General features: G+C 43.1%; 1 protein-coding gene across 4 annotated transcripts in view; it reads right to left on the bottom strand.

Moving 5' to 3' along the window:
* The window catches only part of ATP10B (ATPase phospholipid transporting 10B (putative)), a 348,672-nt gene that overhangs the window by 52,621 nt on the left and 283,865 nt on the right, over nucleotides 1-12,186 (bottom strand). For all 4 annotated transcript variants that reach the window (XM_021076903.1, XM_021076905.1, XM_021076902.1 and 1 more), the window contains 4 exons: nucleotides 11,057-11,248; nucleotides 8,698-9,298; nucleotides 6,281-6,390; nucleotides 4,264-4,390 (listed from right to left, as the gene is read on the bottom strand). In XM_021076903.1, coding sequence (XP_020932562.1) covers nucleotides 4,264-4,390; nucleotides 6,281-6,390; nucleotides 8,698-9,298; nucleotides 11,057-11,248 — 1,030 coding nt within the window. The remainder of the gene's footprint in view (nucleotides 1-4,263; nucleotides 4,391-6,280; nucleotides 6,391-8,697; nucleotides 9,299-11,056; nucleotides 11,249-12,186) is intronic.

Raw genomic sequence — 12,186 nt, 5'->3', positions numbered from 1 at the left:
TGAAACTATTCCAAAAAGCTGCAGAGGAAGGAACACTCCCAAACTCATTCTATGAGTCCACCATCACCCTGATACCAAAAGCAGACAAAGATTCCACAAAAAAAAGAAAACTACAGGCCAATTTCACTGATGAAATCCTCAACAAAATACTAGCAAACTGCATCCAACAATACATTAGAAGGATTGTACATCATGATCAAGTGGGATTTATCCCAGGAATGCAAGGGTTCTTCAATATCCACAAATCAATCAGTGTGATACACCACAGTAACAAACTGAAGAATAAAAAACTATATGATCCTCTCAATAGATGCAGAAAAAGCCATTGACAAAATACCACACCCATTTCTGATAAAAACCCTTCAGAAAGTGGGCATAGAGGGAATCCATCTCAACATCATAGAGGTCATATATGACAAACCCACAGCTAACAGCATTCTCAATGGTGAAAAGCTGAAAGAATTCCCACTGAGATCAGGAACAAGACATGGATGTCCTCTCTTGTCACTACTATTCAATGTAGTTTTGGAAGTCCTAGCCACAGCAGTCAGAGAAGTAAAAGAGATAAAAGGAATCCAAATTGGAAAAGAAGAAGTAAAACTATCACTATTTGCAGATAACATGATACTATACCTAGAGAATCCTAAATACTCTACCAGAAAACTGTTAGAGCTCATCTATGAATTTGGCAAAATCACAGAATACAAAATTAATACACAGAAATAGACGGCATCTCTATATACTCACAATGAAAGATCAGAAAGAGAAATTAGGGAAGCAATCCCCTTCACCACTCCATCCAAAAGAATAAAATACCTAGGGAGAGGTACCTAAAGAGACAAAAGACCTGTACTATGAAAACTATAAGACACTGATGAAAGAAATCAAAGATGACACAAATAGTTGGAAAGACATACTATGCTCTTAGATTGGAATAGTTAATATTATCAAAATGAATATACTACCTAAGGCAATGTACAGATTCAATGCAATCCCTATCAAATTACCAAGGACATTTTTCTCAGAACTTGAACAAAATATTTTAAAGTTTGTTTGGAAGCACAAAAGACCCAGAATAGCCAAAGACATCCTGATAAAGAAAAGTGGAGCTGGAGGAATCAGGCTCCTGGACTTCACACTATACTACAAAGCAACAGTTGTCAAAACTGTATGGTACTGGCACAAAGACAGAAATATAGATCAGTAGAACAGGATAGAAAGCCCAGAAATAAACCCACGCACCTACAGCCAACTCAGCTATGACAAAGGAGGCAAGAATATACAATGGAGAGAAGACAGCCTGTTCAATAAGTGGTGCTGGGAAAACTGGACAGCCACATGGAAAAGAATGAAATTAGAACACTCCCTAGCACCATACACAAAAACAAACTCAAAATGGATTAAAGACCTAGATAGAAGACCAGACACTATAAAACTCTTAGAGAAAAACATAGGCCAAACATTCTCTGACATAAATGACAGCAACATCTTTTCAGATCCACCTCTTAGAGTAATGACAGTAAAAACAAAAATAAACAAATGGGATCTAATCAAACTTCAAAGTTTCTGGGAGTTCCCGTCGTGGCGCAGTGGTTAACGAATCCGACTAGGAACCATGAGGTTGCGGGTTTGGTCCCTGCCCTTGCTCAGTGGGTTAACGATCCGGCGTTGCCGTGAGCTGTGGTGTAGGTTGCAGATGCGGCTCGGATCCCGCGTTGCTGTGGCTCTGGCGTAGGCCGGTGGCTGCAGCTCCGATTCAACCCCTAGCCTGGGAACCTCCATATGCCGCAGAAGCGGCCCAAGAAATAGCAACAACAACAAAAAAAGACAAAAAAGACAAAAAAAAAAGTTTCTGCACAGCAAAGGAAACCCTAAACAACACAAAAAGACAACCCACAGAATGGGAGAAAATCTGCAAACGAATCAACTGAGAAGGGATTAATCTCCAAAATATAAACACCTCCTACAGCTCCATACCGAAAAAACAAACAATCCCATCAAAAAATGGGCAGAAGATCTAAACAGACAGTTCTCCAAAGAAGACATGCAGATGGCCAAAAAACACATGAAAAGATGTTCAACATCTCTCAATATTAGAGAAATGCAAATCAAAACCACAATGAGGTACCATCTTACACCAGCCAGAATGGCCATCATCCAAAAGTCTACAAACAATAAGTGCTGGAGAGGGTGTGGAGAAAAAGGAACCCTATTACACTGTTGGTGGGATTGTAAATTGGTGCAACCACTGTGGAAAACAATATGGAGATGCCTCAGAAAACTAAAAATAGAACTACCATTTGATCCAGCAATCCCACTCCTGGGCATCTACCCAGAGAAAACCATGACTTGATAAGATGCATGTATCCAATGTTCACTGAAGCACTATTTTCAATAGCCAAGACATGGAAACAACCTAAATGTCCATTGACAGTGGAGTGGCTCAGGAAGAAGTGGTACATATACACAATGGAATATGACTCTGCCATTAAAAGAAATGAAATACTGGCATTTTTAGCAACCTGGATGGACCTAGAAATTACCATGCTAAGTGAAGTCAGTCATACAATGAGGCACCGATATCAAATGCTTTCACTAATATGTGGAATCTGAAAAAAGGACAGAATGAACTTTGCAGAACAGATACTGACTCACAGACTTTGAGAAACTTATGGTTTCCAAAGGAGACACTTCAGGGGGTGGGGGGATATGCTGGCTTTGTGGGATTGAAATTCTATAAAACTGGATTGTGATGATCATTGTAAAACTGTAAATGTAATAAATTCACTGAGTAATAAAAAATAAAAATAAAATAAAACTGTAAAAAAAATAAGTATTACTGTTTTCTTACAATGACCTTGGGTTTCCCCCCCTTCATCCCTGCCTGGCTGAGAGCTTGGCAGAGTGTGATTTACCCAGTGGAGGAATGATGGCTCAGAGGGATTTGGGGGTGTTTCCCTGGCAAGCTCTCCACAGGGACAAAAGATGGCTTTATCCTCTGGTCACCATGGCCTCCCAAGATGAAAGAAGGCTTTCATCATGTAGCCAGTGCACGCATGCTCTTCAAGCACTGCCTTTCCTAGATCTTGCTACTGAGCTGTGAGATTCATTCACCATGATAGGTAAAGCCTCCCCCTTCTCCCTTGGCAATGCTGTTCCTTCAACAGAGATCCCAGTGCTGTCTTTAAGTTGGTGTTTTCCATCTTTCCCCAGCATATTCATCTAACTTTTACACAGCAGCCAGTAGAGTAATTTTGTAAAACACAGATCTGTCCCTGCGTTGACTCCCTTCCTGTCTCTAAACTTTTAGTTTATAATTCATATGGCCCTTCATAATAACCTGGGTCCTTCTGACTTTTCTCCACAAGCTGCATGCAGTGCAGCCACTGCAGACCTCTGATTTCCCAGTCAGCCTGGGACTTCTTGCCTCCACACCTTCATCCAGGACCTTCCGTCTCCTGGAACACCCTCTCCCTTTGACCAGCTCCTTTGTTCTGCTCAGTTCCAGATACCCTGTGCCCTTCCTGGCACCATATTGGGTTAGCACCTTCTCCTTTGTGTTTCCTTCCCACTAGGTATATCTGCCAGCCCAGCCCTCATCACACTCTGCTGAAATTACTTGTTTGATCATTTATGTTTCTTTGCTAGCTTCTGAGCTCTGGGAGGGCAGAGCCTGTGGCTCTTGTTCCCTTTGTAACCACAATACCTAGCATGCTAGTTGGACATGGTAGGTGCTCAATAAACATGCAAATAGTTGGAGGAGAAGCAATGAGGCCTTAATCTAGCAGGAAGCTGGGTGTGGAGTTGGGGCTGGGTGCTGGCACAGCCTATTTGTGTCAAATGTCTGGAAGGGCACCCCAGGGAGGCTCCTAATTGAGACACATGAGTAGCAATGTTAGAACCAATGCCAGGAGTTCCCGTTGTGGCACAGTGGTTAATGAATCCGACTAGGAATCATGAGGTTGAGGGTTCGATCCCTGCCCTTGCTCAGTGGGTCAGGGTTCCAGCATTGCCGTGAGCTGTGGTGTAGGTCGCAGACGCGGCTCGGGTCCTGCATTGCTGTGGCTCTGGCGTAGGCTGGCAGCTGCAGCTCTGATTCGACCCCTAGCCCGGGAACCTCCATATGCCGTGGGAGCGGCCCAAGAAATGGCAAAAAGACAAAAAATAAAAAAAATAAAAAAAAATAAGAACCAATGCAAGAACTCCCTCTCCAGCTTGCAGTATTTCTTTTAAAAAGTGCAAAGATAACTTATTTTTAGTTACCAAGTAAGGTGAGTTGATTTTCCAGATGCTGTGCCGTCTGCATGAGAAGCTCATCTCTGTTGTTGAGGGATGCCTCAGCCTCATGCCGGAAGCTGGCCCATCGCTGAAAGTCCTCTTCACTTAGGACCTAGGAGACAAGAATAGGTTTACCCACAACTCTGGGTGAACTGTTCCACTTTCCCATGTGCTGGGTCTCTATGGCCAGTGTGAGCCCCACTGCACAATACATGGGCTCTCTTCTCAATGATTTTTTTTTGAATGCTTCAATCAATGAAGGATTGATCCTCATGTTTTGTTATCACCAAACTTCTCTGGAGCCCCTGCGATGCTCTGGGCACTGTAGATATGGCTGTGATCAAGGCAGCTAAGAGCCCTGCATGTCTGGGGTTATGCGTTAATGGAGGGTGAAAGATATTATCAAAGTAAATAGAAGGACGGATCATTTTAAGGAGTTCTCAGTGGAAAGTAAAAAGGGCGACATGAGTAGGGGATAGCTGTGGGAAGAGAAGCTATTTCACGTGGACCTTCAGGTTCCTTAGACAAGTGACATGTAGGCTGAGATTCAATCATATGGGATCAGTCATGAGGAAGGGCAAGTTCAAAGACCCTGAGACACTAATGAACTTAGCTTTCTTTCTATTCTTTGAACACACCAGTTTGCTGAATGATGGCCAGCTGGCCTTCATGCCCACTGTCTCTTATAAGAGTAATGAATAATTCTTTTGTCCTAGCATGAAATATTCTTAAATTTTTCCTCTGTGTATGGTACTACAGAGAAGACCAAGGGGGCACAGGTAGGCTTTTTGCTTTTAAGCAATAACAGTCTTATTACAGGAGGCAAAATAGGAATAGGTAATTTCAATGAAAAATAGAGGGTGGTAAGGCTATAATTACAATTTATAGAGTAGTATGTGCTGATCATGGTCTCAGGCACTGTACCTGTGTTATCTTAATCTCCCTGACAACTGTATGAAGTAGGGGACAATAGCACCATTAATAGAGAGGAACATCTGGAGCTCAGAGAGGTGAAGAAATTTGCCCAAGGTCACACCACAGATAAGTGGTGAGACTGGGACTTGTACTGGGTGGGTGTGGCTTTAAATTGGATGCTCTCAAACTCTGTGTTGCACTAGGCACTGTAAATGAGATGAAGCGTTCTGGGGATTTATGGAGGAGAAATCACTTCCAGCCTTCTTGAAATGTATGCCAATCATATCTCCCTGACCTGATTTTAGGTACCTTAAAATCAGCTCTGAGGTTCATAGCTCCTTCCCTGCCTTTCCCATAGAGGCTGCAAAGTCAAATACCTACATGGTATGAGGTATGCCAATAACTGGACCAAGGGCAATGCAATTGGGGATAGTAGGAACTGTGACCAGTTGCAGAACACAGCAGAATACATCCTTTAGCAAAGGGGTCACCTGCCATATGGCTCTGGCTATTTGTGCCTATTCAAGAATGGAGATCAGGTTTTCTAGATAGATCCTCTAAATTTTCAAGAGAAACCAGGAATCTAGATTTGCATGTGATCCCATGAAATCTCTCAAATTACAAATCTAGGTAAATAATTAAAATGTTAAGAGGATCCTTTGAAGGCGAAATTATAATGTTGAAATTATTATTATTATTTTTTGGGGGGTGTACCTACAGCATATGGAAGTTCCTGGACCAGGGATCAAGACTGTGCTGCAGTTCCAATTTGCGCCACAGTTGTGGCAGGCAGCATCCTTAAGCCACTGTGTCACAAAGGGACTTTCATATTCAAGTGATTTTATGAGTTATATGTTAGCAACTATATAGCCAATGGAAAGCAAGGAACCATAAAAACATATTGATAAGAAAACTTGCCATTCATATTTCTACCCCAGCAAAATTGTCAGTCGAGGGTCTCTGTGGTCAGGAGAGCTAATTGTAAAAATATTAAAACGACCAACACTGAAGATCTTCTAAAGAAAAATAAAAAAGACAGAGGCAGAGTTGAGGCCTTTCAGGCACTAAGTGCAGAATTTTTTCTTACCTTCTTGGCAATGCACAGTGTTCGAAGGCCATCTCTTGCATACATGTCTAGATGCTTCTGGGTCCGGGCTCGGATTTTCCTCACCTTCTTTTCCACATCAGTGTCAGTCACTGTCAAATAGTCATTGTCCCCCGTGAGGTCATGTACAAATACTTAGGGATCCTTGTTCCTAACACTCTGGAATCTTTAGAGGAGGAATCCCTTTACCCCAGAAATGCAGAGGAGCTCTCCTGTGCTCCCCAAAGAGGGTATCTCCATGGCCTTAAATTGCTTGCTCCATCTGATCATCCAAAGTCTGACTGAAAGAAGTACCATTTAAGGGATGGAGGTGGTTTTAGGTATTGTTCCGATTACCTGTTTGGATCAGAATCATTGGAAACTTAAATAATAGAGACTTCCAGGTCTGGTTGAAGCCCTGATATATCAGGGGACCATAAATATGAATCTTTGTTGTTACCTAAGGAGTTTTCCATGTGGCTAGTTTGGCCCTGGATGACCAGCTTTCTGTCAGATCTTAGACGTACTACCCATCCCCTTCTCTGCCATCTACTTCAGTCCTTAAAGCAAGTTTTCTTCCAAGACAGCTACAGACCTGAATCTCATTGCTAAGTTCTTCACCATACTGAGTTTGCTGAGTTAGATTTAGAAACAATATTTTTTGGTTTTCTATAAATCTAGTGTGAAAAATACTTTGTGTTACTCCAAGTCCCCCTTTTGAAGTCCTACATAAGTTTCTCCTAGAAAAAATTTATTTTTTTCTATTGAAATCCCAGTACTATTTATGTACCAGATAAAAAGATTTTTTTTCAGCCTGGAGTAGCAGTTACGGGGCAGGATTGATGCCATCACCAACCACTTATTTTACCCAAGATGTCCAGACATCACTAATTAGTGGCAACTGATCATAAAGCTGAGCTTGGAAAAAAGCTTTGGAATCCTTCTTTACCAGGGCTTGAATGAAAGCTTTAGAAGCCCTTGAGCAGTAAACAGATTTTGTGTACCTCATCCATCCCTCCATACAATGCAAAATTAAAAGTACAATTCTTAACAGTAAGATAAGAGTTCAACAAGGCTCTGATTTTTTTTCTGCATACTATTCTAAGGCTGCTTTTAAGCAGTATAAAATTCCCTTCAAAGATTATTTTCTCATTTTCAGGTGCTCCCAGTTTTCCTGGTGCCTTTAACCTTTGTCTTTTTGAGTACCATCTACAATGTGTTATTTTCAAAGACATCAGCTCCTAAGATGAAACACATTTTACCTTCTACCTGTGTGCCTTTAAGTGTACCTTTTTGCTCAGGCTACCAGGAATACCAGGGTCAAAGTGAATGTTGCAACACTGTAAATACATTAAGCCTGATTTATTTTGTTCCCTACCTTTTCCCAGCTTTGCTTCTCAAATATTACAGTAACAATGTATATGTATCTTTTATTGGCCACATCTATAATCCATTTTGGAATCAGCTGAGGAACAAATAAAGAAACATCTCTGGAGGCAGCTTGGATTACTGTTGCCCAGGGATAGAATGCTGTGTCTCCCTTGACTCAGCAACACTGAATTCACTTGTCTGCCAGAGTCTGGGGATGAAGAGACCTAATTAGCTCCCTTCCCTTTCTAAACACTCATCAATCCTTGTGAACCTCCTGGCTCTGATCCATAGCTGATAATACAGGAGGCACATGGCTGCCCAGGCAATTCTAAAGCTTGGCTGGAATCTACTATCCTGGGAGAATCATAGCCTCATAACTGTCTTCTCCTTGTTAGCTGTCAGGAAACGGCTGCACACTAATTCATGTTGCTCCAAAATTGGACACTGATATAGAGGGACTTTGGAACATTTTTCTGGCTTGGAGCAAGTTTATGAAAATCCATTTGGGGGAGGCTGAGGAAAGGGATGATAAAGAGGGCCACCTGAGGCTTCACAGAGTGAACTGAGCTTGATGCAGAATTTTGGTGGCATGGACAGAGCTCTGAACTGGGATTCACGATACCTCCATGTAGCATTTACTGTTAGTTAGCTGGACCCATCTCTTAAGCCAATTCCCTCTTTGGGTTCAGGTGGCTTCTCTCCAAAACTAAGAGTTAGGACCAGAGTATGTCTAGGATTCATTAATGGATGTCCTGGTGAAAAAAAAAAATTGTATGGGGAGTCTATATTTAAATGAGTTTGGGAAACTAGAAACTGGGATAAAGTTAAAGAGGTTCCCCTATGACAAGACTTATTAAAGCCTTTAATAAGCTAATAATGAGCTGTGTAACTCTCCAGGTTGAGAAGATGTAGCAGGTTTTAAGGAAGCTGCTTTGAGAGCATTTTGTGGGTTTTGCGTTCCAGGTGGGACTCTCCAGACAGAGTGACACTATATAACTCCAGCCCCTTATCAGCCCTCCTCTCCTGGACTCTGGGTCAGGTGGACTCACCATGGGCGGGGTCTTCCAGCAGGTCCATGATGACGCAGTCGGCGCCCTTGGTGTAAACGATGATCTCACCAGTCAGCGGGTGCCTCACCACCACAGACATCCTCTTCCTGACAGAGTCAAAGTCCAGTGTGCAGAGGACATCAAAGGTGAGGCAGGTGCCTTGGGGCAAGCGCACGGTCACCTGCTCAGGCGTGCGGGACACCAGCGTGAAGCTGTAAGCATGGGCAGCGTGCACCAGGGCAGCCTCATCCGGGCTCTCGGCCTCATAACAGAGCTCTGGGCTGGCCAGGCCGAGGGCTGGGGCCTGCAGCACCTCCTCCAGAGAGGCCCCTGTTCCCACCTCTAGAATGTCACCCTTCTCCCATGTGCTGCTCCTGTAGCCACCGTCGGTGGAATAGCCGCCGCTACCTACAGACTCATCATCTCTCTCTTCTGAGTCCATGGTGGGCATGTTGGCCCCAAAACTCTCCCCCAGGTCTGTGTCGGAGGGTGCAGTGGATGAGAATGACTGGCTGAGACTTGAAAGCTTCAGCCTGTGGAACAGCTGCTGGATCTTCTCCAGGGATGTCCCCAGAGCCTTAGTTGAGGGTGGCATAGTGACCTGGCGGTGAAAGAGGAAAAGAAAACATTCCTCTTCAGGTTGGGAAAATTATCAAGCTGCCTCATGGCAGAATAACAAGATCATTCTGCCAATCAGTGGTTCAGGTGATCCTTCCTTGATGATGGGCAAGTCCTCCCACCTCTTAACATGAAGGAGTGAGGCCATTGGTTTCCTCCCAGCCCTGAACTCTAGGGATTGGTGATGCTCATTTTCCTCTCTCTTATGACCATTCTACTGTGATCATTGGAAAAGCAAAGTAAAGGAGACAAAAGCCAGACTAAGTAGGAGACCCATGCCCTGAACCCTTTCCATTGCCTTGTCTGCTTTGTTTTTGCATATAGCATCTTACTTCATCCTCCCAGCAACTCTAGGGGATACTATCATTTTCCCAATTTCTGGATGAGGGGAAACTGATGCATAAAGAACTTAAATTGGTTGTGATCAGCCAGTGTGTAAGTAGCAGAGCTGAGACTCGGATCTGGGTCTGTCTCACTCCACAGACTGGGATCTCAAAATACCTGCCAGCTAAAGCCCCTCCATTAACTTCAAAGTTGAGAACTGGATGCTGTTCTTCCCCAAATGGTAATTCTTTCTCACTTGAAAATAGGGTGAATTTCTCAGATAACACTTCCTGCCTCCAAAAACTCCCTAAAGACTTCTGATAACTTGCCAAATTTTCAGGGTAGTTTAGAATCGGCGTGTAATAATGGGAGGTTCTGGTTTGGTACCTGGGTGAACCCTCTTTGTCTTTTTTATTTTATATATTTTATTAAAGTATAGTTGATTTACAATATTGTGCCAATTTTTGCTGTGCAGTGAAGTGACTCAGTCATACAGACACATACACACACACATTCTTTTTTTAGTATTTTTTTTCATCATGGTCTATCCCAGGAGGTTGATAAATATAGTTCCCTGTTCTATATGGTAGGACTCCATTGCTTATCTATTCTAAATGTAATAGTTTGCATCTACTAATCCAAATTCCTAGTCCATGCCATTCCTGTCCCTTCCCTCTTGGCAGCTACAAGTCTTGAACCCTCTTTTTCTTAATATTGTGGCCACAAGTTTTAACATCCATTTATTTTTATTACTCACTTATAACAGAGCTTGGATGAGAGTTTGCAAATAACTGAAGATAAATCTATCTCCAGTACTGAAAAATAATTCAGAGTATAACCTTCTATAAATGGCCATCCAGCTGTGTTAAGTCCAAACTGGCAGACCTTCACACTTGGTGTTAATTATTTTTTAAAACCCCCATTAGAAAGCAGATACCTGTATACCATGATATTATTAGAGAACTGTACAGATGTTTCTGCCATGTATTAACCATATATCATTCCTTAAGTTACTCAAGCTCTTTGAACCACTGTTTTGTCACTTATTAAATCCAAGGACATTATCTTATAGGGTTGTTGGGCTGTGAGGATTAAATGATAATGCAGGTGACATGTTTGGCATGGAGAGGAGGCACATAGCAAGTGCTTAGTAAATATTAACTTTTAACATCTACCCTGAAGACAGACACAAAATGTGAAAGCTACCCAGAGAGCTTGTATGTAATTTTTTTCCATTTTATTTAAAAAATGAGGACACTGAGGCCCAGAAAGGATAAGAGGTCTGTTTGAGTTCTCACAGTGGTTAAATGGCGACACTGGGCCTAGGACCAAAGTATCTTGTCCCCCCTGTGCAGGTCTTCCCCTTTTGCCTCTACCCCTCTACACATCCATCCCACCCCACCATCACTGTCCTTACCCTCTGCCGGGGCTCGGTGGTTGTGGAGACCATGACGGAATTGCAGATGGTTAAGGCAAGGAAGAAGTCAGCAATGGAGGAGGTGGTGGAGAGGGAAGGCTTGGAGGGTCTGGTGTCTGACAAGTCCTCCAGCCACAGAGCTGCATCTTGCACCTTGGTCAGGAGATGCTTATCTGGAGTCACATCTTTTTCCTAGGAGAGAAAGGCCTGGGTCAGGGTCTTTCCTGAAGGGGCTGAGGAAGAAGGCCTCTTCCAGCAAATTCTTCCATGCCTGGGAAAGGCTGATTTAGCCCTCTCTGGTCCTGCACTCCCTCCCACAGACATGGTCACTGCAGAGTCTTACTTGTTTCCTGGTTCATCAATTATAGGCTCTGGTAGTTCTTCCCCCAGTGTCCCCTCAACCTTTATCCCTCATTCTTAGTAATTCTAATCCCTCCAGGCTCAGATCCACTATCCCTCCATTCTGGATTTCTGCATCAGCCTCTAAAGTGGGGTTGCTGCCTTTTACCCCCTTTCTTTCTAACCCTTCAGATGTATCACCCACACTTCTTCCTAAAGCACAATTTTCCTCAAGGTTTTTTTTTTTTTTTTTTTTTTTTTTTGAGCTTAAAAAACCTTCAGGGGATGTTCGTTGTTAGCATGGTTGATTGAGTCTGGCATCCAAATTCTCTCCCAGTTTCTACTCCTTATTCCCACCACTTTGCACCATGGACCCTTGGCTCTGTCAGATGGTCTGTTTGCTGCCTCACTTGGTGTACAATGCCCTTTTGTGCCTCTGATTGTGTCCTGTTTGAAAACTCCTCTCCTGTCTACCAAAATCCAACTTAGATTTCAATAACCATGAAAACTCCCATGTATCCATGATACCTTATCCAGCCCACAGTGAGTTCTTTGAGCCACAATAGCAGGTTCTTACACTCGGGATGTCCACAGGGGTCAGGCAGCTAAGGTAAATAAAGGAAGTCAGCCAAGGTAAGGATGGGGACACTGTGGCAGGGCAGTAAGACCTGGCAAGTCCTGTCTCATCCAGAAGGTGGCAACTTCCCTGCTAGGGAAATGTTCCATGGTGAGTGCCTTTTGACCAAACTCTGGATTTTTCAAGATAAAGTAGAGATGATGTGAGAACTTTT

The sequence above is a fragment of the Sus scrofa genome, chromosome 16 (genome assembly GCF_000003025.6).
Source record: "Sus scrofa isolate TJ Tabasco breed Duroc chromosome 16, Sscrofa11.1, whole genome shotgun sequence".
In the NCBI taxonomy this organism is placed as follows: domain Eukaryota; kingdom Metazoa; phylum Chordata; class Mammalia; order Artiodactyla; family Suidae; genus Sus; species Sus scrofa.
The sequence above is the reverse complement of the archived record's forward strand: the minus strand, read 5'-3'. Positions and strand labels throughout refer to the sequence as shown.